This window comes from Hordeum vulgare, chromosome 2H, assembly GCF_904849725.1.
Source record: "Hordeum vulgare subsp. vulgare chromosome 2H, MorexV3_pseudomolecules_assembly, whole genome shotgun sequence".
In the NCBI taxonomy this organism is placed as follows: Eukaryota; Viridiplantae; Streptophyta; class Magnoliopsida; order Poales; family Poaceae; genus Hordeum; species Hordeum vulgare.
Window position 1 is genome coordinate 600368460 of NC_058519.1, and position 23282 is coordinate 600391741.

Here is a 23282-nt window from a genome sequence, read left to right on the forward strand (position 1 = left end):
TATACTTTTTTGACAAATTCATATGGAATATTTTCAGGTACTTAGCCACCTAGCATTGGATGTGAGAAGGACTTGGAGGATCATGGAACATACACGACTATTCGTACTATTTTGGAAGCCAACTTCAATCATGTCACGAATCTTATGTGTGTTTTGGACCATTTGGTGCTTCAAGTGTTTTGGAGTAGAATGTTTGTGCTCGTGTGAGAAGGACTTGGAGTAGAAACTTTTAGACCATCTCACTTGTGTGTGCTGTATGGTTAAACTATACTTCTAGTTGTGCTTGTGAACCTATGTGATATATATTTCTATTTGTGAACCTATGTCAATATATGTATCTTTGTGAACCTATAATCATTATTGTACATTGTGTCCATCTTGATGTTGTTTGTCGATTGCATTTCAGTATATATATGAAATTATTGGTTTGGCTGTGCACTACATACCAACAAGTCATGTGTTGGTAAAAAAATTCTTGAAGAGCAACTGTCGGCCCTGGCATGCTAGCTAGGCATGAAAAGTGTCAGCAAACATACATACCTATACGAACAGACTATGTGTTGGCCAAGAAATATACCTATATACAAAACATAAGTGTCGGCAAAGGTATGTTCCTAGCCCAACAGAATAACTATCGACAAAGATATGTAGCTATATAGACAACATAAGTGTCGACAAAGGTATGTGCCTAGCCCAACAGAATAAGTGTTGGCAAATACATATACCTATAAGGACAATCCATGTGTCAACCAAAGTAGGGTGTATGTACACACACCAACTGTTAGTGTAAGTAGGGTGTATGTCCACAAACCAACTGTCGGGAAAGGTAGGGTGTTTGTACGCAGGGAATCTGTCGACATAGGTAGGGTGTATGCCGACTGACAATGTGCCAGGAATTAAATAACTGTCGGCAATACTTTCTCTCATAGAAAGTTCTCTGACTGTTCCGTCTTCTGTCAGCATTGATGTTAGCTACAACTTATGTGTCGGCAAAGGTACCCTATGCCGACACATTGATGTGTCACGAAAGATCTACCATGGTGTAGTGTTTCTACGAAGGAAACAAATGATATTTATGTTGGCGCATGCAATCTCAGGTGATTTTTCCTTCTCTTTCAGCCTGTTGCTACGAGGCAAAGGAGAAGGCAGGTGATGTGTAGGAGGCTGGTCAAGGCGGGCCTCGCTAGGCAAAGCGCGAACATCGAGTCTCCTTCATCATTGACCTCAACACCAACTATGACTTGATGAAGTCACATTTGTTGGGGCTTGTTCGTTCAAGAATGTTTGGTGTGGACCATCAGTTCGTCGATGCCTCATCATTGTTTTCCAGAATGTTTATCTAAGCAGGACGGCTGTTGATGGCGGGGAGATGATGACCATTATCCATGATGGAGGGGGCGGTGAAGATGGACAAGTAGAGGACTCCCAATCGGAGGAACAACCGCAATCGGACACCCAACAGACATGCACTCAACAACCGGACAAGTTTTTTTGTTTTTTTACAAACAAGTGCAAAGACTATGGTCAAGTGGCCTGGCAGTCTAAGATCTTGTGAGTCTTGTGGCTTGTTGTTCTATGTATGGACCATTTCATTGATTTTCTCAATGTTGCAACTTGTTCATCATCCATTATCTTCCTTTGCTAACATGTATTTTGTGTGCATGCTATACCACAAGATGGAGAAGAAGCACTTCATTTATATGCATTGTTGGTTGAAGTTGAATGGGCAAGAGATGGGGACCTCCATGATTTCCAATTCCGTCAAGACCGCCATGGTCAATGAAGATAAAGGTCGTGATCCAACTTATAGAGGCAAGGGTGTCTCGATCTTCCGATGAGATGGCGGCTATCGATTTGATGGAGATGACTTTGGCGATCCGACTACAAACGTGCACGGCGTTGCGTCTTAACAATCGCTAAACGAGCTCAAAGAGGTTATTGACCACGCCGGAGTACGATCAACCTGACCACAAAGGTCTCTTCCTGCAAGCAATCGAAGAACAAGCAAGAATATGATAAAAACAATCTGAATATTGCGGATATATATGAAGTATTGATAAGGACGGGGATCTGAAAGCGGGCTTGGTCTGGTCGCTGGACACAAACGAAGTACATGAAATTGCAATGCCTAACTTTTAACTAAACGAATCCCAAGCAAAAAGCTACTAGGTTCATCTACTTATATAGGAGCAAGGGATGGCGGCCAAGGAGGTTGGAGGACGTCCCAAGGCAGCCTAAAACCAACCCTAGATCGTACAAGGGCCATGGGCCCCAGTGGAGGTGACGCAATACCTTTGAAGTTATAGTTTGACTCGGATTCTGCTCCAACCTCAGATTGTTTCGTCATTATATCCACACTCCTAACGTATTTTAAAGTGATTCCAATTGGTCTGGAACATAGGTAAAATCTACTTTTAAACAAGAAAAGAATCACCCAATTTGGAGTCCATATGCAAACGTTGTTGACATTTTGAGACAGGTGTGTCTGTGCAGTCGGAATCTGAGTCCAGAACATGAGAGACTTGGACTTTATCTTCTCTTGGGATAAACATGACGTGAGAGAACTTCTTGAACAACACATAATCATTTTCCTTGATGTGAAAGGACTTTTTGAACAACACCTAATCATTTCCTCTTTATCTTCACACGTGGTTCGTGCAAGCGTTTGACAATTCTGCATTTAGGTATGGAGTAAAAATAGGTGAAGTATTTTTGTTCCGGGTAATATAAATAAATTATTGCACTATTATTATAAGAAATCACCTCACAAATATTCAAATATGAAATATTTTTGGTCGTATGCAAGGTAGCCATGTCCTCATCATCCTTCCCTTTTTGAAAACAAAGTCGCACTCGGCGTTGCTTGATCTGAAATTGGTCAACAAAAGAGACAAAGCATACATGGTGTATATTTATATGTCATCCATTTTTACTTCACTTGTTTTTCACATATGATACATCTATACATGAGTAACTTTCATATGTTATGAAATATAAAAGCCAAAATATTATCAGAAGAAGTAGAAAGCATGGAAATATTGCAACTCAATTTGCACATATAAGTGAAGTACTAATTCATATCAAACGATTGACAATGTTCATCATTAAACCATCCTAACATTGGTGAATACACTTTCATTATTTCAAACTTACGTGCTATAACATGCTTAAATAAACAAACATGCAACAAGTCATTTGACATAGAATCATCACCAAGATTAGAGGTCATATCAAAATGATTAAAGTTGGCACAATTATTTAAAAAAAATGAAGCAAATTTAATTTATTCCGTGATTCACATGGTTCTTTCTCATCAATAGTTAATTCAATGGGTTCACTCAACATTGTTGATATTGTACTTATTTGATCACATGGCAAAGTCAAATCAAGAATATAGTCACGGCATACCACAATTATCAGCAACGGATGATATGAAGTAGCTCCAAATAGCAAGATATAAGTGAAGATCACAATGGCAATAAAGATAAACTCTCTCTACAACTTTCCTCCAGAAAATATTATGTCAAATTTCTAATATTTTTTGTCAAAATTGCCACTGGCCCAAGCTTGTCAATGCAAAAAGAATCACTCAATTCCGATTTCGTAAGAGGAGTCAAAAATTCAGGAACAAACAGGAAAAATATTGATAAATTGTGGTCATGACCTTCGGAGGAAAAAAGTCCTATTCACAAGCCGATTGGAAGGTGACAATAATGAATTAGCTTGATGAACTATTCATATGCGGCTCGTCGATACCTCGAATTTGAGTACTCGTGGAGCCAAAACAGACTTCGTATGAGGAAAATACACCTGTTTTACTGAACACTTTACAAAAGAGTTTTCAATCCGAATCCACATACGGGAGTGAGCCTAACTAGATTCGAAATTTGTTTTTTTCTCTTCTCGCTTTTTTTCTTTTTTTTCCTCTTTTTTCTTTTCTTTTTTTCTCTTCTCTCCAACAACCAAATAAGATGTAGATTGGATCAAGCGGAGATGTAAACGACCTCAAGTGTGATAATGACAATGGCCAATGGGAACTAGTGGTGGCAATTGATGGATGGTGGTAGGCAACAATGAAAGGGATGACGGGGCAGTGGTGGTGTAATTAATGTGAACAAAACTCGAAACTCTAAAGGACTAGACACTAAGACCAGCAAGCCGACATGACGACGCAACCCATCATTCAACTATGTAAGCACTAAAAAGAAAATTGAAAAGGCATAGACTAGCTTAGACAAAGGATGAATAGATCTAACTTTTTGTGTAGATTTTTCTTGGGCAATAGGTAAGAAAAACAAATCTAATCTAGGGATAACTGAAATTCTCACCCAGCAATCTGGAAATGGATACCACTTGATAGAGGCGGGGGTGTCGCGATCTTCCGATGAGATGGTGGCTATCGATTTGGTGGAGACGACTTTGACGATCCGACTAGAAACGTGCACGATGTTGCGCCTTAGGAATCGCTAAACCAACTCCAAGAGGTTATTAACCATGCCGGAGCATGATCAACCTGACCACGAAGGTCTCTTCCTGCAAGCAATCAAAGAACAAGCAAGAATATGATAAAAGCAATCAGAATATTACAAATATATATGAAGTATTGATAAGGATGAGGATCCGAAAGCGGTCTTAGTCTGATGTTGGACACAAACGAAGTACATGAAGTTGCAATGGCTAACTTTTAACTAAACAAATCCCAAGCAAAAAAACTACTAGGTTGATCTACTTGTATAGGAGCAAGGGGTGGCGGCCAAGGAGGTAGGAGGACGTCCCAGGGCAGCCTAAAACCAACTCTAGGTCGTACAAGGCCCATGGTCCCAAGTGATGGTGATGCAACACCTTTGGAGTTATATTTTGACTCGGATTCTGCTGCAACCTCAGATTGTTTCATCATTATATTCATGCTCCGGACGAATTTTAAAAGTTCTTCCAATTGTGTGGAACGTATATAAAATCTACTTTGAAACAAAAAAAGAATCACCCAATTCGGAGTCTGTATGCAAACGTTGTTGACGTTTTGAGACAGGTGTGTTTGTGCAGTCCGAATCTGAATCGAGAACGTGAGAGACTTGGACTTTATCTTCTCTTGGGTTAAAAGTGACGTGAGAGAACTTCTTGAACAACACATAATCATTTTCTTTGATGTGAAGGACTTTTTGAACAACATCTAATTATTTCCTCTTCCTTTATCTTCACACGTGGTTCGTGCAAGCGTTCGACAATTCTGCATTTAGACATGGAGTAAAAATAGGTGAAGTATTTTTGTTCCGGATAACATAAATAAATTATTACTTAATTATAATAAGAAATCACCTCACAAATATGCAAATATGAAATATTTTTGGTCGTATCCAAGGTAGCCATGTCCTCATCACCAACTGTTCCAAAACAAGAATGGATTACTCGGACCAATAAGATGATTAGGAGCCGGGGGAAGAAGTGGGAGGAGGAGAAGAAGAAGCGGGAAGGGGTGGCGTCCAAGATGACGGAGAAGTTAAAGGACATCATGGCGAAGAAGTATGAGGCAAGGGTAGCATGCAATGAGGTGAAGGAGGAAAATAAGGCAGGGAGGTTTGGCATGTTCATGGAGATGTAAGACAAGAAACTCAAGCTCCAAGATAAGAAGCTTTAGATTAAGGCCGCTTCGGATGACTCCAAAATGTTGTTCATGAAGGCGTTGTACTTGGATCCCAATGCGATGAAGACTGTACAAGTGTATTATGCAAGCATATTGAAGCACTTTGCGCAAACGGAGGAGGCCGGACAAGCCGAAGAGTGAGGTCGTTGCCATGAACAACTAAACTGAAGGAGGTCTTTGGCACAAACATCCAGAGTAGCAACTTTTGATATCTATTGGATGTAATAAGTTTTTAAACTTTGGGTGTTTTTTTGTTGTGATTACATAGGTTTGCAACTACTAAATGTATGCTTAAGATTTTATTGATCTAGATATGCATGTCAAATGAAGGAGGCTTAACCAGGGGTAGACATTTGGTGACAATGTTTGGATGGTCTCCACCCCTATTGTTGTTCGTGGATACGTCTAGGCGTGTCCGCGGACATTTGGTGAGGTCGGTTTTGATGATCGATGTTGGACTTGACCTTAGCTTGATTTGAGTTATAACAATATATTTATTTGTCTAACCCGTGTGGTGGCAACTCTGTTAATCTTGGAAATGAACTAAATTTATAAAGCTTGCAACTAAATTTCTGTAAGGAACTATTTGATTGAAAGGAACATCACATGTGATTTGAAAGGATCCTCATTTGGATTATTTATTGTGGAGCTCGTTTGGTTTTAAGATGATAACTTATACATTCTTTCCCTATTGGCTATGCTTTGAAAATAAATAGAAAATCATTAAGACAAACCTCCTCGAAGACTACCTTTGTATATATAGCAACGGATTTACTAATTCTCATCTAGTTGAAAATTAACAAAGTCTCATCTAACTCCCGCACATCATTTGAGTAATCAAACAAAGTATAAAAAAAGTGATTTTTATTTTCATGCCCCTTGTTCCTTAGTCGTGCTCAGTTTTTTCCATTTCTTTAGTTTTTGCTCACTTTTTCCCATGCGATGAAATTCTGCTTTCACATTTTCCTCACTTTTGCTCCTGAAAAATGGCTCAAAACTTATCCAAAATGAACGTATGGGAAAAACTAAGTACGACTAAGGAACCAGGGGTATGGGGATAAAAATCCCAAAAAAACTGCATGAATCTTCATGAAAATCAAATGACATATGAGTTAGATGTGACTTGGTTAAGTCTCATCTAGATAGAGTAAATTGTCAAAAACTACCACAATTGCGTGACTTAGTAGTTTTCATAAAAGTTTTCCAAAAACACCGGCTTTCAGTTATCGTGTTGCTGGAAGCACTAACAAGTCCACCGAGGGCCATTTGATGCGAAATATGACAAATGGGGCCCACTTTCAGAACTGATGTGGCACCAAAATTTAACGCCGTCGGCTCAAACGTTAAGTTAACCGGACCACCCATCAGCATGCTTGTTCATTTTATCGAGCACATTGTGTGCAGTGATCGGCCGGCCGCTGCTCACGCACCCGCACCGCACAACTCCGCGTTGCCTTTCAGTGACAGCCTCCGGTGAGCCGAGCTTCGCCAGTTCCTCCTCTAGCGTCGCGCTCCTCCTTCAAACCCACACCCCTAAGATCCACATACCTTGCGCCCGACGCACCCCACAGCCGCGACGCCGCCATCGCCTCCACGAGCTGCAAAGATAACCGTCTCAATCTGGTTGAACAAGGTCAACGTTAGCGGCCACGTGGCCCTGACGGGTGGGGCCGGAATGTCAGGTTCGCTGTCAAAACGCGGTCAGTTGACCTGTTGATTCAACCAAACAGCGTCTATTACATATTCATTTGTATTCAAATTTTCTATAATCGTCATCGTCATAAAATAAGATGCCATGTTTTTGTTTGTTACTATGACTTTGGAATCATGATGATCAAAGAGATCATTGCTGTCAGAACTAAGAGCATCTTCAACAGCTGCGCAAAAGTTTTAGGCCCAATAAATTTTTACCGTATCACTGTAGCATTTTTTATTATGCGGGAACCAAAGTTGTTTTAGCGGATGCTTAAAAACGTGCTCCCAAAAAGCACGCAGTGTAAATTGTGAAGCGCGTGCAAGTCGGCGCCTTAAATATATTGCACGCCATAGCGTTTTTCATCGCGTGCACAAAACTTTTTATCGCGCATATAATTTTGGAGCCTCTGTTGAAGCATGTTCAATGCCAAAAAGCAAATAATTTAACGCGCGGAGCACTTTTTAAGTGACTGTTGGAGATGATCTAATACAACAGCATCATACTATTTCTTTTGAGAAACATTTTCCGCCTTGCGCCGGCCGAACTTTCGGCTGGATGCACGCGCATCGTCGATGTCCTCTTTTATCTTGCGATCTCTTCCCCATCCCGACGGCTCGCGTGTGGTGCGGCGCATGGTCGAAGGGGCCCACCATCTGCGCGTCCCTGCGCTGCTTCCGCCGCTGCCCGGTCCCTGCCCCCGTCGGCCCGCCCGGATCGCCAGTTCCCGCCACCGTCGACCGTCCGCATCACCGGATCCAGCCTTCGCCTGTCGTCCTCGTCGCCTGCCGCCATGGCCGGGCGCGCTTATACAAGTGTTACAAACGTCACCCAAAATTGCTGCAACAGCTATTTAAAAAAGCTTCAAAACCCAAAATGAAAAGCTTCAACCAGGCATATGATAAGCTGCAAGCTGTCATTTGCCATGGCGAAATGCTGCAACCGTTGACATAAAATGCTACAACCATTGACTAAAAAAGTTGCAACCATACATATAAAAAGCTGCAAGCGGTCATTGCCATGGCGGAATGCTGCAACCGTTGACATAAAATGCTATATCCGTTGATAAAAAAAGCTGCGACCAGACGTATAAAAGCTGCAAGCGGTTATTGTTATGACGGAATGCTGCAACCGTTGACACAAAATGCTATAACCGTTGATGAAAAAAACTGCAACGAAGGACCGACAAGGCGCTCACGTTTGTTGGCTCTGCAAGGACGACGACCGGCGACGAGGACGTCCGGCGAGAGGGGGCGACGGGAGAAGGACCCCTCGACCGCCAGGGACAGGGGGAAGGGGAGGGGGGAGCGCCGCTGCGCGCTGGACGAGGATTGTCGGCAAGACGCTCGCGTTCGTGGCTCGAGGTTGAGGATGAAGACAAGATCTGACGGTTCAAGGTCCCCCCGATCCGACGGCTGCTGTGTGACCCGGCACTCCCCCATTTCTTTTTCACGCTGCAGCTTGGGTGCAGTTCTCCGAATTTCACACGATGCCTCCACGCAAAAGAATGCAGCAATCGCAGTATGCATCACAAAAGAAAAGATAAACCATAATATATATAGTACTGTAGGTACTTGCCACAAATTTCTTTGGGAACAGGCAGCAATGCAAGGCATAACCTCTCCGGGTCACACTCACAACACATCTTCTTCACAGAAACAGAGGTAGTTCCTCAAGGCACACAAATCAGGTGTCACGCTCCTCATTTACAGGCATCATGAAACGTAATCTAGCAAACGCAATAGCAGTTACTTTCTCCACATAATGCGGTAAGATAATAATGTAAGCTGGTTAGAACGCCGTTCCAGAGCAGATTCAGACATGGAAAGCTCCGATCATCCATCCTCCATCAGCAGTGTCTGTCAGGTCCATGGTGCATGCCCCGAAATCTGCAGGCACAGACGGATGCAACTGGCCAAGATGATGAACTTGCACCTGCGGCAGATCGTTGCGACGCGCGTATGAAAGAGAGAACGCTTACCAGAGGCGGAGGACGTAGCCATGGAGGTTGGGCTCCTGCAGGTTGGGCTGCACCGGCTGGAGCTTGTACTCCTGCAGCTGCGGCGAGAGCTTGAGAGCCGTCATGGAGGACTCGGCGTCCTGCCCGTAGATCTGGTCGCCGACGTCCCACAGAGGGAACAGCTTCGGGTTCATCACGTCCGCCGGCTGGCCCTGCTGATCCCTCGCCTGATTCTTCTCGACAGAGACAAAACAAGATTATTCATCAAGGGTGAATAAATTGCAGCACGAAATCATCTCAGGAGAAATTATGCTTACCATGTGGAACATGTAGCTGCTGCTCTGGTCCTCTGACATGTGCATATCCTGTCACAATGAAACTCACAAAAGCCTCATCAGAACTCAACTCTTTACACACGAAAGAAACTGGGACAAAGGATGCATCTCGTCTCTCTCGCATACCCTCTGGCGCATCTCGAGGAGCTGCTGATCAAGTAGCTGCTGCTGCAAGAAATTGAATTATCAGGGTGTTAGCACTGGGCACAGACAGGTAGGAATGCAGGGTTTCATGTCATAGAGTAAAAGAACATAGATGCTGGGTGGGTAGTTACCTTCCTAAGGCGAACCTTGTAGAGGGAGAACTCGATCTGCTGCTCAAGATTGCTCACGTCTTGCAGAGTCAGCGAACCCAGGTCCTCACCCATGTACTGCCTCAGGATGATCTTGAGCCTGTTGCTCTCGTCCTTCATCCTGGTCATCTCATGGATGATTTTCTTCATGAACAAAGGCAGGATTATTAGGTAGCACCAGCAGAGATTGTCGACGTTAATTGGTTTAACCTGAACTGGTGTACCTGCTGGACGTCCATGTCGTCGAAACGGGTGCTGGGGGCTTTCAGGTATCTGTCAAAGATGTTTGCAATCCTGCCACGCACAGAAAGGAAAAACAACAGGCAGGGTTGGCTGGTTTGATCATCATCGGTTCTTCATATACTTTTAAATTGATCTTGACTTCATTACTAAAACTTGCAGATTATCAGCAACGGAACTTGTAAGTTCCCAACAAAAAAGTTCAGAAAGAAAAAATTGCAGAAGATTATCTGAACATGCAAAAGAACGTCATGACAACTCTAGATTTTTAGAACAACACTATGAGACCTGAGAAATATACAAAATCCCTATTTCCCATCAAGCCAAGAGGAGCAGATAAAGATCAAATTGCAGAGGACATACAGAAGCATACAGATGATGATCAAATTTCAGAGAACACCAGAACATACAAAAAGTTCAGACAGAAGCATACACATTGCGAAAAATTGCAGAAGATTAACAGAACATGCACAAGAACATCATGACAACTCTAGAACAAATCATGAGGCCTGAACAATGCCCAAAATTTCCGTTCCCCCTCAAGCCAAGAGGAACAGACAGAGAGAAATTTGCAGAGAACATGCAGCAGTTGAACTGGTGTGCAGAAATGGTCTACTCACCTCCATGGAGGGCTGGAGTACTCGTACATCTTGCCGCTGCCGGAGAAGACGATCACCCCGACCTGCGCATCACAAAGGATGGCCAGCTCGTTGGCCTTCTTCAGCAGCCCCATCCGCCTCTTGGAGAAGGTGACTTGTCGGCTCGTCGTGTTCTCGATCTTCTTGAGCTCCACCTTCCCACGCCCCATCGCTCCAGCCCACTGGATCTCTTCTCCTCCTATGCAAGAAACCACAACGTTATCCGAAAATTCAGCAATAAAAAACACAGAGTGCTGATGAAATTGCGAAGCCAACGCTCATCCAAGATGAGAATCAAGTAGTAAATGGCTTCAGATGCTTTAGGTGCAGGAAGTAAGCAAGGTAAAGCAGATGGTTTCAGAAGCAAAGCTATATGAAAAAAAGAGCTACTTCTTTTGACTTCCACAAAGCTAGAGTTGAATCGCATGGATTAAACCGCCACGAATATCAAATGGCATCAAATGCATGAGACGGGGCGGAAGAGACCATGCACACAAGCAGCATAAATCACAATTTCCACCATTAACAGTAAAAGAAAACCATTTGCAACTTGCAAGACATGTTCTTGCACCGACCGACTATGTGCTGCAGAGCAAGAGAGGTAGAAGAAGTCCAAAGGAGGAGTGGCATTACCTGTGGGCTGTGGCTGTGGCTGCGTCTGCTTCTTCGTCAGAAGATGGAGTGGAGAGCCAAGGGGGCAGAGGAACATTTTATAGGTCTGGAAACTTGTTGTTTCAAGCCTCAAGGACTACTAGTACTCTCATCATCTCTTGTCAGGCTGTCCCACTATATGCTACTGTAGTACAGAGCAAATACACATTTCACACAATTAGGAAAAGAGAACAGTTAAACCAGGCAATGTGGCAAACCTAACCTTGTGCAGTTCATGCCCTCCATCAAATGACATGCACAAACAGACTATTATTGTAGCCCAGAGAAAACTATCCGTAAAATGCGCTACGCGTGCCCTCGATTTAGCGCCATTAGCACGGGCATCTCAAATAATGCAGTAGCACAAGATCAACGCGTGCTGATGAAGTGCCAAGTGTGGGGGTTTCAGTGTGCATGAGTGAGAGAGGGTGCCAGCAGATGGCCGGAAATGTTGGTGCTGTGGACTGGTAACCGCCTCTTGCTGGACATGGCAAGGGAGGTGAGCCTTGCATCCAGGCTACTCCTGTAAGAAGACCGACCTAGAACTGGCCAAGGCAGAGAATAACTCGGTGCAATAATGCCTTTCCACAAGGTGGCCTTTGGTCCACTCCACGCTGCACCTAACCTACTGGGGCGCCGGGCAGAGGCAGCCGCGGTCAAATGCGTGGTGGCATGTGTCACACACACACACACACACACACACATCCCCCTGCCAATGTCATCAGCTGGTGACGAGTGTTACAAGATGGCACATGACCAGCAGATATCTCTCTGCAAATTAAGATATTTCAATTGCAAACTCACATAGCTTGTGTAAGCTCACAGGCAAGGTAATTATTTCACATTGCTCACATTGCTTGTGTAATTGTTTCACAGAAATTTTCATGTTCTCACACTGCTATTCTCACCAGTAGCAAGAGAGGCATCTAGACTCGCATTGCTTCTGTAGATCATATCTCACGGAAACTTTCATGTTCTCACACTGACATTGAGCATTTCAGCACACTTTAATGTGGTTTTCATTCGAGTTCCAAGGGGGAAAAGAATGCCAGTTTACTTGGTTGCCAAGCACTGGGGCTCATTCATGAGTCGCGATCAGGAGAGCCAGCAGAACATGATGGCAGAAGATATCCTTGCTAAAAACTGTGTACTTCCAAGGGAGCTCCAGGCACCCATCATACTGGCGCACAGGGCAAAGAAATTATGCCCTCCTTCTCATGGGGCCTGTCAGCGTCCGAGTCTGGCCCTCCCTATGGGCTACCCTTTTTGTTTCCCTTGGACGATCGGATCATGTTCACACCTGCTAAGGAATATACTCCCTCCGTTCCTAAATATAAGACTTTTTAATTTTTTTAATATAAACTAGATACAAAGCAAAATAAATGAATTTACACTCTAGAATATGACTATATACATCTATATGCAGTCCATAGTGGAATCCCTAAAAGGTTTTGTATTTAGAAACAGAGGAAGTTGTTGTTGTTATCGTGGGTTGCGTTACAAATACAGGTTCTCTCTCAAGACTTTCCACTTCATGCTGCCCGCTCACGACATGTTTACTGCGAGTTTCGCCCTAAATTAGCTTTGTTCTGGGATGGATTTAGCATGAACGGTATTTGAATTAGTTGACATCTTCAGCACAAAACACTTTTATCGCTGATGCCCGATATGAAGGATGCCGCAACTTGTTAACAGGTGTATGTTTATGCTGGGATCACAAATTTGGGAGTGGGCATTTAAAAAAAATTATGCTGGGATCTCAAATCGATCAGATTATTTCAGGTTCTAGCCTAATCCGAAAATAACAACAGAGGTAAGTACTGAACTTGCTTGTTTCAAACCAATTACGTTCAGCGGGTTACAAAATTCACGTACACAATAAAGTCGGTGCGGAGCCACTGATGACAATACTGAAGGGTGGTACATGACATAAACGAGACAGTGACATAAACCAAGGATGGCATCACAATTTGCTGGACGGTACACCTACACCAGAGGCCCTAACCTTCTTCTCGATCACCTTTGAGAGCTCCTTCACTTCCTCCTTGGGGATGTGGCGAGGGTGACTCAACCAAAGCCCTCCATCGACCACGAGCGTAGTCCCATTTACATATTTGCCTGCATAAACAAATTTTGAATACATCAGATGACTAATACTTTGATGAAGGATAAACCATTATTTTCCTGAGTTTAAAGTTTTTGTACTGTGTGCCAGTTCCTGGGAATGACACTGCAATGGCAAGAAAATATTAACTGGACTAACATAGCAAACATGTATAGCAGGACATGTTAATCTTATAAAGCTAGTGATAGCAATATCTTTCAAATGACATCCAGTAATTGGATGTTCAGCTTACTGAACTTTTTACGGTTGAAAGAACTTCCTGTTATTTGGTTACCAGAAGACTGAAGAACACCACTGACCTGCATCAGAAGCAAGATAGAGCGCAGCCATTGCAATGTCCCGTGTCTCCCCCAACTTAAATAAAGGCATCATTTCCCTTTTCCCCTTGCCCATTTCATCAGGTGCAAGCTTCCTCAGTCCTGGAGTGCCTCCGATTGGTCCTGGTGCAATTCCATTGACCCTGATTTCATAATCTGTTCCCCATTCCAGAGCCAGTGTTCTCGTGATACTATCAACACCTGCCTGTAGAAGCCAATATCGTCACGAAAAGTGGCCTATTTCAATCATTTTCTGAAAGTGGATCAAACATGATAACAGTACCTTAGCAGCAGACACATGAATTTGGTACCAAGCCGCGGTGTAATGCAATGTCGCACTTATGTTAATGATGAGGCCACCAGTGGAGGGACCTCTCCCTGGTCCACCTTTTTTCAGATACTTCAGGGCTTCATAGCACATTGTGTATGTACCCACAGTGTCAATCTCAAGAACTGCAAAGAGAAAATGTAGTCAAATACTAAATTCTCTGACACTTCATTTGGATGTAGACATTCAAAGGCTTGGCATTGAATTGGCTCCAATGCCAATATCCCAAGACATTGATATTGATATTCAACATCAATTCTAGTGTTTGAATGTGCATATATTTGGCGCTTGGAATCCAAAGGGAGCACCAATTCCAATTTTTGTTTCGATGTACAAAGTGTGAAATTTCTCACTTTCTTAACATTCATGATTCCTCGCCGTCTATACAGCAAATGCAAACGTACAAAGATGCATCAATTTTAAAGTCTGACCACTGTATACCACATAAAAATGACAGTACAAAATTAGTACCACTAAATCTGCAACACAAGCTAGACCACGATTTGGGTCCAGTTAGCCACTACAAATCTTGCACTGCGCCTACATGGTATACGCCAAGATGAATGGGTGGGCATCCGTTTTAAAACTAGACAACCGTAGGGTGTCACGAACTCAGGATACCCCTGTACTGAATGATTGGCATTCTGTCGAACAACTCATGGGCGTGGTGGCCTTTACTCCATGGCAGACAGCTGCAGGTGGTGGCCGAGGTGGAAGGGGGAGGTGGTGGCCGGAGAGGATGTCTAATATGTGCAGTGCATGTGTCGCTCGAGCTGCTGCAGAAGCTCCTTCACACTGAGGCATGTAGTGCTCGTCTGCCAGCCGCTGTCCCCCGCACTCCGCCATTGCCACGCGCCCACACATGGCTCAATTCTGTCGAGAAGGTTGCGACGTCCAGCAGTCGGCGGAGGCAGGGATCCGGCAGATGTGGTGTTAGGAACCAGGGCGGAGGTCAGCGGCAAACTCTGGTGGCCTAGCTAAGCAGGGGAGGGTCGAGCTCGATCTCCCGCGGCCGGTGCGATGCCTATTTTCTGCTGGCGCTCCATATTTTTTTTCGTGTGCGCCGTGCGAGGAACAACAAAGAGGTAAGCCAATTCAGCCGAATGTGGAGGGTCAGGGCTCTAAATTTACGGAGGGGTCAGCCGAATTCCTCCTCACATGAATGTCTAGGCCATCCAAACACCAGCATTCGGGCCAACCAATGCCAATACCAAATTCTGGGTCCGAATGTCAACATCCAAACGGGGCGTGAAAGAAAAATATCCAGTATTTCATAACATAGCTTGAGCTCAGCAGCCTAGCACAGTTGCACAGATAGCAAGGGCGCATTCTTATTGAAACAGTATGCAGGAAAATACTCATTACGCGCTTGCGCTGCCAATATTCACACAATTGGACCAATCAGCAACTCTTAGGTAAACCAAAAGCATATGGCTTAGTGAAACACCTGTTCGGAATCCCTTGGGTGTCAGATCCTCTGGGGATGCAAGGAAGTTGCCCGCTGCACCATTGACGAGAATGTCAAGCTTGCCGAAATGCTCAACGGTCGACGCGAGCACTCTGGCTGCATCCTCCTGGTTACGTACATCCCCCTGAAAGCCAACAGCCTGCACACCACACCAAGCTACCATCAGTACAGGCCAACACTACTTTATCCCCCAGAGCATCTTGGTGGGGAGCATCTTCCTTTGTGAGTTTTCACAAGTCAACGACACATGAAGTACAAAGCATTGCACACCGTGCAACCCGATTAATCTAGCACTTCATTTGCGAAAAGAGTAAGTTGACTTCACTTCCTAAACAACAATTTCTGTACAAAATTCCCTACAAGAACTCGATTGCCATGGGATTTGATGAAAACAACAATTTCAATACAAGATTCGCAGCGATTTCCTTTCTTGTTTACTTATCACGCAACTAATAAGGAACGGATGAAATATCAAACGCATTTCCACCAAACGACCAGAGCACCAGATCCTAAGCAAGGAACCAAGGTGAGTGAAACACGGCGCGATGGCGGTAGGTAGGGCTCGAGCGGAAGAGATGGGGAGGGGGGGAAGCAGATTGGGCGCACCCGTAGGCCCTCGGAGCGGAGGGCGGCGACGGCCTTGTCGAGGACCTCGCGGCGGCGGCCCATGATGGCGACGTGGGCGCCGTGGCGGGCGAGCTGGGTGGCGATCTCGAAGCAGATGCCGGAGCCGCCGCCGGTGACCAGCGCCGCCTTGCCCCTCAGCACGTCCGCCCGGAACGGCGACTCGGTCGCCATCGCCTCCTCGTCGCCTTCTTCCTTCGCCGCTCCTCCTTGCTCCGGTGTGGACGCGGACGGACGGAGAAGCGCAAGATGCTGGCTTTAGTGTGCCGCTAATCGCCGGCTTTGTTCCGTGTTTGGACTCGTCTTCGACACGCGGCGCTGCCGGATTTCCTCTGATTCGTGGCTGTGGTTTTTCTATGGGACCAAACTGAGCTGAGCATACCAACTAGTACGACCAACACTAACTTCAAATAAATTAAACAAAAAACTACGGCCACACTGGACATGGATTTTCTGCTCACAACTTTTTGGAATTCTAGGTCCTTTTTTAAAGAAATTTAAGGATTCTAGTGTTTAGTAAAAATTCACTCTCTGATGCATAGGCCGAAGGTGGTCTCTTTTTTCTAAAGAAAATCATTAGTAAAATTTCAATGCATTTAAACAATAAAAATATATTTATAGAATTCATTCGTTCTCAAGGGGTTTCGAAAGCATAGAAACTTTCCTATGGGCCAGAGATTAATAAAAAAACATCTATTAATTGGTTTTATTTGTCGACTATTAATCAGCCAGACATTTTGCAATTCATGGGCTCCCAGCACAAAAAGTTCTAAAATATGCTATACTCAATCGTGGAGGAGCTTCTCCTCGAGCAAGGAATGGCATCATGTCTCGTGTTGTTGAAGAAAGCGGAGGAAGGGGTGGCAGCGGAGACATGCTACAGGTGTCGGTCTTCGGGGAGGTGGGAGACGTGAAGGGGTCTAGGAGCTTAGATCGAGCTGGCTCCAGCCACCGAGGCGGGTAGGGGTGGCATTGGCTGGTGAATAGGGAGCATGGTGGTGAAGCGTTGAGCAGTGCCTAAAACCTAGTGGGGCAAGTTTTTTTTCGGAAAGCAACTCGAGGGGAGGATCAATTTCGAGGTTTCTGCCTTGACATGTCCAACCCATTTATCGCTAGATGCTTGATAAATCGGTTGTGAGGCCGATAAATTGGTATAATCGACTAACACAACCAATATGGCATAGTCTTATGATGCCCTTTGCGATCTGGTTGGATAATGAAGGTATTTCTACCCTTTCCCCGAGGTGTGGCGCTGGGTTTATCGAACCCAGAAGATGAAAGTTATTATGACAGAGGTTTTACTAAGTCTTTGCAAGAGAATTAAATTTCAGTTTTGACAATCGCACCTTAACAACTTGAGGGTGTAAACACATGTGGTTAAAACATGGGTATGAGGACTTGATTTTTACAACCATATATTTATGCTCGAGATCATAATGATATTAATTTGTGATATGAAAGACACATGTTAAAATGTGCTTGCAACGAGACAAAATGGGGTATGTATCTAAATTACATCTTCACCATGTGCGGCCTGCGTCAAGAGTCACTTGTCCAACCACAGGCCCTTACCCTCTCGCATGGTCACCTTAGTTATTAAGGATAATTCGGACAGAAGTATTGGCATTTAATGACTACATCTCATGTACCCCCATGGATTGGCTTTCGGCTACTGTACAAAACATTTTTGTCACGGGTGTTCAGAATAGTATTTCGCATCATCCCTACCCCTAACCTCCTCCCTAATCGAACTCTGTGATCCTGGGTACCTGCAAGGTTGAAGAACGAAAAAAGACAAGAGATAACTATGACGCAATTCATATATATATACATGATGTTAATCCAAAGTCATTTCATCGATCCCTCATACAAATACATCGGGTTTCAAGGTTATGCCTCAATCCATTGTCTTGGAGAATTACTCACATGACGATTGGATCGCACAAAGAAATCATTGGAGGAGACATAAAGATGAATGCTTTATTGACAGTGTCTTATAGTAGTTGTCGGATGTGATACACGATTCCAAGTATGGCTAACTTGAAGATGGTTTGATGTGGTGATGATGATGGTGGTGGCTATGGAGATGATATGAGAAATGGTGGCAGCTAGGGTTGAAGAATGGTTTCTCTTCAGTTCTGGAGGTTTTTGACTATGCTCTCTCATTGTTCTAGAAACGATCCCTTTATAAAAAAATGGTTGGGTTGGACGCGGCATTCCAAATGTCGCTGGTCGCTTGGTGGCTGGTGTGAGCATGTGCTCGTAGTAGACACCTTTTTCTTTTTCTTACTTGTAATTATATTCTGACTACTAAAATGCTCATGTGTTGCCACAGGGGACGAAACAAGGAAACGCGTCAAAATGGTTACAAGGAAAAAAATCGATTTGTGTCATTCTCAAATACAAAATGGGAAATGTGATATGTATAAAGAATAATAAATGGGATAATAAGTACATCATTTTGGAAAATACTCCTACAACAATAACTTAATCATTTGAAGTGCATTGTTTGACCATACACACAAAAATGAAGAGCTTATTTGAATAGTGAATATAAATCCGTAAAATAAGATAAAAAATCATAAAAGAAGTTTCAAGTGAAGTGAATAGCTACATAGAGATTGTAGCGCTCATAAAGCAATGATGTCATTTAGGAAAACACCAGTTCGTTTGGTTTCTCTGAGTAACACATGATTACCACATTCAAGATGATGTGAACAAAACAAGTTAATTACTAATACAGGTATGCATAATTAAAAATACAAAAGTATGATCATTGAAAGTATAAGTGCCAAATATTTCATCTACGATATAAGGACCTCTTTATAGACGATGTTCCTCATGTACGTACTAGGAGGGACTAATGTGTTTGTGAGTGTACACAGGTTCTATAAGTCTCTAAGGAGTTTGATATATCTGATGGACGTCGACCCCTAAAAATGGATGTCTTCAATTGAATGCTTTGTTGCTTTCTTGAAGATTTGGAAATGAAGAAATTGGTGTGATCTTAAATATATTGATGCGAGGAATATGAAGCTTGAAGACTTTGTTTTCTTTGTTTCATTTACTCTTTTTGAGTCATAGGAAACACCGTGATATTAAAGAGGGTTGAGGCAATACTAAGGAAAAATTTCCTAGTGATGCTCATCTCAAAGCCTACACATACCCAATCTTTCGAGTGAAGCCTTTGAACATCTCTTGTAGTTCAGTCAAGTTCTTCAATGATAGAGGCGATGTTCTTCTAGTGTTAGAGCATATTTGTACATGCATGGTTTTGGTAATTGATGACAATCCCTATGGACTAATGGTTGCATTGAGTTATATTCAAAGGATTTGTCCATAGGCACTTCTTGAAGTCCATTTGTTGGTTTCAAGGAGTTTATATGGTGACCAAGGTGGAATTCAAGGTTTTATCCAAAGATTAGTCATAGAAAATATAAGATACAAGGTTGATCAAGACTAAGTCAAATAGTGAATCAAGTTGATCAACACACAAAGCATACAAGATGTAACGATAGGCAACAAGTGATCCCATGGTATGACAAGCATTGTCCATTACGCTTTGTGTACTAACCCATGGTCTATGTGAGAGTTATGTGTGGGGTTAGGTATGTTTCCATGGGATTGCATCAAGAGTAAGATCTCATATGACTCATGGAACATGACATCAGGTGGTGTTCATCATCAAGATTGCAGTGTGCAAGTTCACACGAGGAGATCATGCTTGAAGCTTGTCGTCCATTGTGGTGGCAATGGAATTGTGAAGACGTGTTGAAAAGTCACACACCCATAGTGGAGTATGTGGGAGCAATCTACTAGTCTTCATCGAGCCGGCACAATCAAGAAAGGTGGTCCATCTTGAGGAGGACAACATCGTCATCATCCAGCTCAAGTGGACTATGCATAAGGCAAATGTTTGTCCTTGATAGATTTTCTATTTTAACGGTCTCAGAGAAACTCCAACAGGGTAACCCATTTCGTCCGCCGCCGTCCGTTTGGGTTGGCGCGGACAAAAATGATGACCCAACGCGCCGACCCATTTTGAAAACATGTCCGCTCCACGTCCGCGCCGACCCATTTCCGGCCCAAATTTGAGACTGAAATGTGTCGGCACGGACGCACGTGCGCCCTCTCGGTGTCTGCCCCCAACCACCGCGGTCAACATTATTTATGACGGTCGCCATCCTCGGGCCCACGCATCAGCGACCGCGGTCGGCCTTTTTAATCCGAGCATGCGGTGGGTTCCACCATCTGCTTCCAGAATCCCGCCCGTCCACATTCGGCCACCTCCTCGATGAAAAAAACCCTATCACCATGGTTGGCGGCTTCCCAAACAAGGGCAAGGCCCTGCTCTACCCCCGCGCCATCTCCCCGTCGTCGTCTTTCCGCCGGCCTCGCCAACGTGTGAGCGTCACGGTGCACCAAGCGCGCTGGCACTGGGAGCACCGCGTGCCGCTCCCTTACCCCGATGTCACGTTGCCGCACGACTGGCATCTGGATCCAGAGAGGATTCCGGTGTCGACCGTGCCGCGGTCGGCGCGGGTGCATGCGAAGGAGGTGAGCCGTCGTCGGCATCTACGGACGACGGAGCACCGACGAGACCCTGCGTACGTGGCCGACTCCTCTAACTGGGAGTTGTGGTTCGCGGTGGAGCATGAGGAGCAGCGTCGTCGTGGCGTGCGCGAACTGCAGCCAGGAGGCCCTCCGTCGCCCCCGCCTATCGTCAGCGACAAGGACTAGGAGGTTGAGGCCGCCTACGAGGCGGCGTTGGCAGCTGTTCTCCTTGGCAGTGAGAAGGAAGCGCGGCGCAAGGCCGACAAGGAGCTGCCGGCCACCGGCGACTGCGTCGTGCCACCTCCGCCGAAGCCCGAGCCCACGGAGCCGCGGGAGGTCTACCAGTGGACTGGCATCGTCAACGAGTTCGTTGGTGCGCCGCCCATGTGGTTGGGCGCGACACCGCATCAGGAGCAAGCCTACCTCGAGCACTGGAGGGCGCAACACCTTCGAGCGAAGTGCACCGAAGGCCTTCGGGTGATGGAGCTGGAGAAGGAGGCGGAGGAGGAACGACGGGAGTTGGAGGAGAGGAGCGTGCCCCTGCTGCTTCGCTGCCACCGCCACCAGCACAACCCGCGCCGGCACGACAGACGACGGAGGCGCACGCAGCTGAGCTGTGGAGGACGGCGTTCCCCTGGGCCGGCCCTACGCCTACGCTGGTCGACCTCACCGGCTCCGACGACGACGACGACGCCTCCTAGGGCTTCCCTCGTAGTTTTAGTTTTTTATGCTTAATTAGTGTAATGCAGACGCATGGACTCTCGCGAGCCTTTGTGGCCGGCTTTTAATGTTTAATTATGCACTTATATATTTTTTCGCACGTTGACAAAAATGGGTCCGGCCAGCGTTGGGCGCATGCGCCCACCCATTTGCGGAAGCGGACGTTCGTGTCCGCCTGGCCGACCAAAACGGACAAAAAGCGGACAAAATGGTCGTCCGTTTCGGCTGGACCGTTGGAGTTGCCCTCACTGTGTTAGTTGGGAGACCGGGTTATAGGATAGATTGTCGTACTATCAAAGGGGGCTCTCAAGTGAGTAGCTTGATCGCATCATTCGTTGAGAGCTCAAACCATTGCATTCTGGGCATCATCATCTTTCTTGGTTCTTGGTTAGCTTTTATCTATGTAGGTTCTTGAGCTTATGGTCATCTTCATGACAAACTCGAGTTCATCGAAAATGGAGTTCATTTGCATCTTCTATGATGTTTTCGATGATGGAGTTTTTGGTCGGTTCTTCATAAATAGAGGTTTCACATCTCTATATTATTTTCGGTTTGGATAGTACTTGTCGCGTGCTATCCAACAAGCTTGAGTTTGATCAATTCGGAGCTCGTATGCAAAAGTTATGGTAGTGTTAGTGCGAGTGCAGTTTTTGTGTATTAAGCGAAAGTACCGCTCGGAGCGAAGTGGTAGTACCGTTCGGGCTATACTACCACCCTCCACTTCCAACCCCACTTCCTCTTATTTGAGATCTCTCGTGTCCTCGGGTGCCCTTGCCCATTTTCAGCGGAAGTACCGCTGGGACAGAGCGGTAGTCTCGCTCGGGTTGTACTGTCGTCCTCCACTTCCAGCCCCACTTCCGCTTATTTGAGCGCTCTAGTATTGGTTCTGTATCCCCAGTGGTAGTACCGCTAGGTCGGACGGTAGTACCGCTCTGGCGGCACTACCGCCTCAAAATTTGTGCCATTTGCATGTTTTTCCTTAAAACTTCTGTTCCAGCGGAAGTACCACTCACCTGAGCGGTACTACCGCTTATGCACGGCCTGAGTGCATAAAGGTTGGATTTGGAGGGACCTATTTAAGGGGGTCTTCTGTTGGGGAACGTTGCATGGGAAACAAAAAAATTCCTACGCACACATAAGATCTATCCATGGTGATGACCATCTATGAGAGGAGAGATAGGATCCACATACCCTTGTAGATCGCTCAATGGGAAGCATTAAGAAACCCGGTTGATGTAGTCGAACGTCTTTGCGATCAAAATCGCAAGTCGTCCCGCTATGCAATCATGATCTAGTGCCGAACGGACGGCACCTCCGCGTTCAACACACGTACAATTCGAAGATGATATCCACATTCTTGATCCAGCAAGAGGGGGCGGAGAGGTAGATGAGTTCTCCCGCAGCACGACGGCGTGGTGGCGGTGGTGGTGAACTAATCCGGCACGGCTTCGTCGAGCTCTACCGAACTAATCTAGACGAAGAAGACGATCTATGGAGAGAGGGCAGCACGTGGCTTTTCACGTGTGTATTACCCTCAAAACCTCCACTATATATAGAAGGAAGGGGTAGGTGGGCTGCCTTGGCCCCTCCTCCAAGGAGGAGAGGTTGGACCAAACCAAGGAGGAGAGTCCTCCTCCCATAAGGGAGGTAGACTCCCTTGGGGGAACTCCTCCTCCACCTCCTCTTTGGCCCTTG

General features: G+C 45.1%; 2 protein-coding genes across 5 annotated transcripts; both read right to left on the minus strand.

Annotated features, from left to right (window-relative positions):
• Window positions 1–8867: 8867 nt before the first annotated feature.
• On the minus strand, window positions 8868–11571 carry LOC123430711 (MADS-box transcription factor 31-like). 4 transcript variants are annotated; one of them, XM_045114558.1, is made up of 8 exons: window positions 11434–11571; window positions 10783–10999; window positions 10147–10216; window positions 9905–10066; window positions 9756–9794; window positions 9612–9659; window positions 9316–9527; window positions 8868–9223 (listed from the first exon to the last, which is right to left on the minus strand). In XM_045114558.1, coding segments are annotated over exons 1-8 (825 nt in total). In that variant the 5' UTR covers window positions 11510–11571; the 3' UTR covers window positions 8868–9222. The 4 variants fall into 4 exon arrangements, with proteins under 4 accessions (XP_044970493.1, XP_044970494.1, XP_044970492.1 ...); XM_045114559.1 differs by having other exon boundaries at window positions 9316–9521; window positions 9756–9797; XM_045114557.1 differs by having other exon boundaries at window positions 9756–9797; window positions 11434–11567.
• Window positions 11572–13265: 1694 nt separating this feature from the next.
• Window positions 13266–16677, minus strand: LOC123427609 (peroxisomal 2,4-dienoyl-CoA reductase [(3E)-enoyl-CoA-producing]). The gene is made up of 5 exons (XM_045111687.1): window positions 16296–16677; window positions 15669–15828; window positions 14177–14346; window positions 13876–14098; window positions 13266–13569 (listed from the first exon to the last, which is right to left on the minus strand). Exons 1-5 carry the CDS (start codon window positions 16485–16487, stop codon window positions 13415–13417), a joined length of 900 nt encoding a protein of 299 aa, XP_044967622.1. The 5' UTR covers window positions 16488–16677; the 3' UTR covers window positions 13266–13414.
• Between the last annotated feature and the right edge of the window lie 6605 nt (window positions 16678–23282).

What these genes read in the sequence shown, in the direction of transcription:
- LOC123430711 (XM_045114556.1), bottom strand. Translation starts at nt 11,509, where the DNA reads ATGTTCCTCTGCCCCCTTGGCTCTCCACTCCATCTTCTGACGAAGAAG. An exon ending in GCCACAGCCACAGCCCACAG is followed by an intron (nt 11,000 to 11,433) that starts GTAATGCCACTC and finishes TTTCTTGCATAG; the next exon opens with GAGGAGAAGAGATCCAGTGG. An exon ending in ACAAGGTTCGCCTTAGGAAG is followed by an intron (nt 9,798 to 9,904) that starts GTAACTACCCAC and finishes AATTTCTTGCAG; the next exon opens with CAGCAGCTACTTGATCAGCA.
- LOC123427609 (XM_045111687.1), bottom strand. Translation starts at nt 16,487, where the DNA reads ATGGCGACCGAGTCGCCGTTCCGGGCGGACGTGCTGAGGGGCAAGGCG. An exon ending in TCCGCTCCGAGGGCCTACGG is followed by an intron (nt 15,829 to 16,295) that starts GTGCGCCCAATC and finishes TGTGGTGTGCAG; the next exon opens with GCTGTTGGCTTTCAGGGGGA. An exon ending in CTATCTTGCTTCTGATGCAG is followed by an intron (nt 13,570 to 13,875) that starts GTCAGTGGTGTT and finishes TTGTTTATGCAG; the next exon opens with GCAAATATGTAAATGGGACT.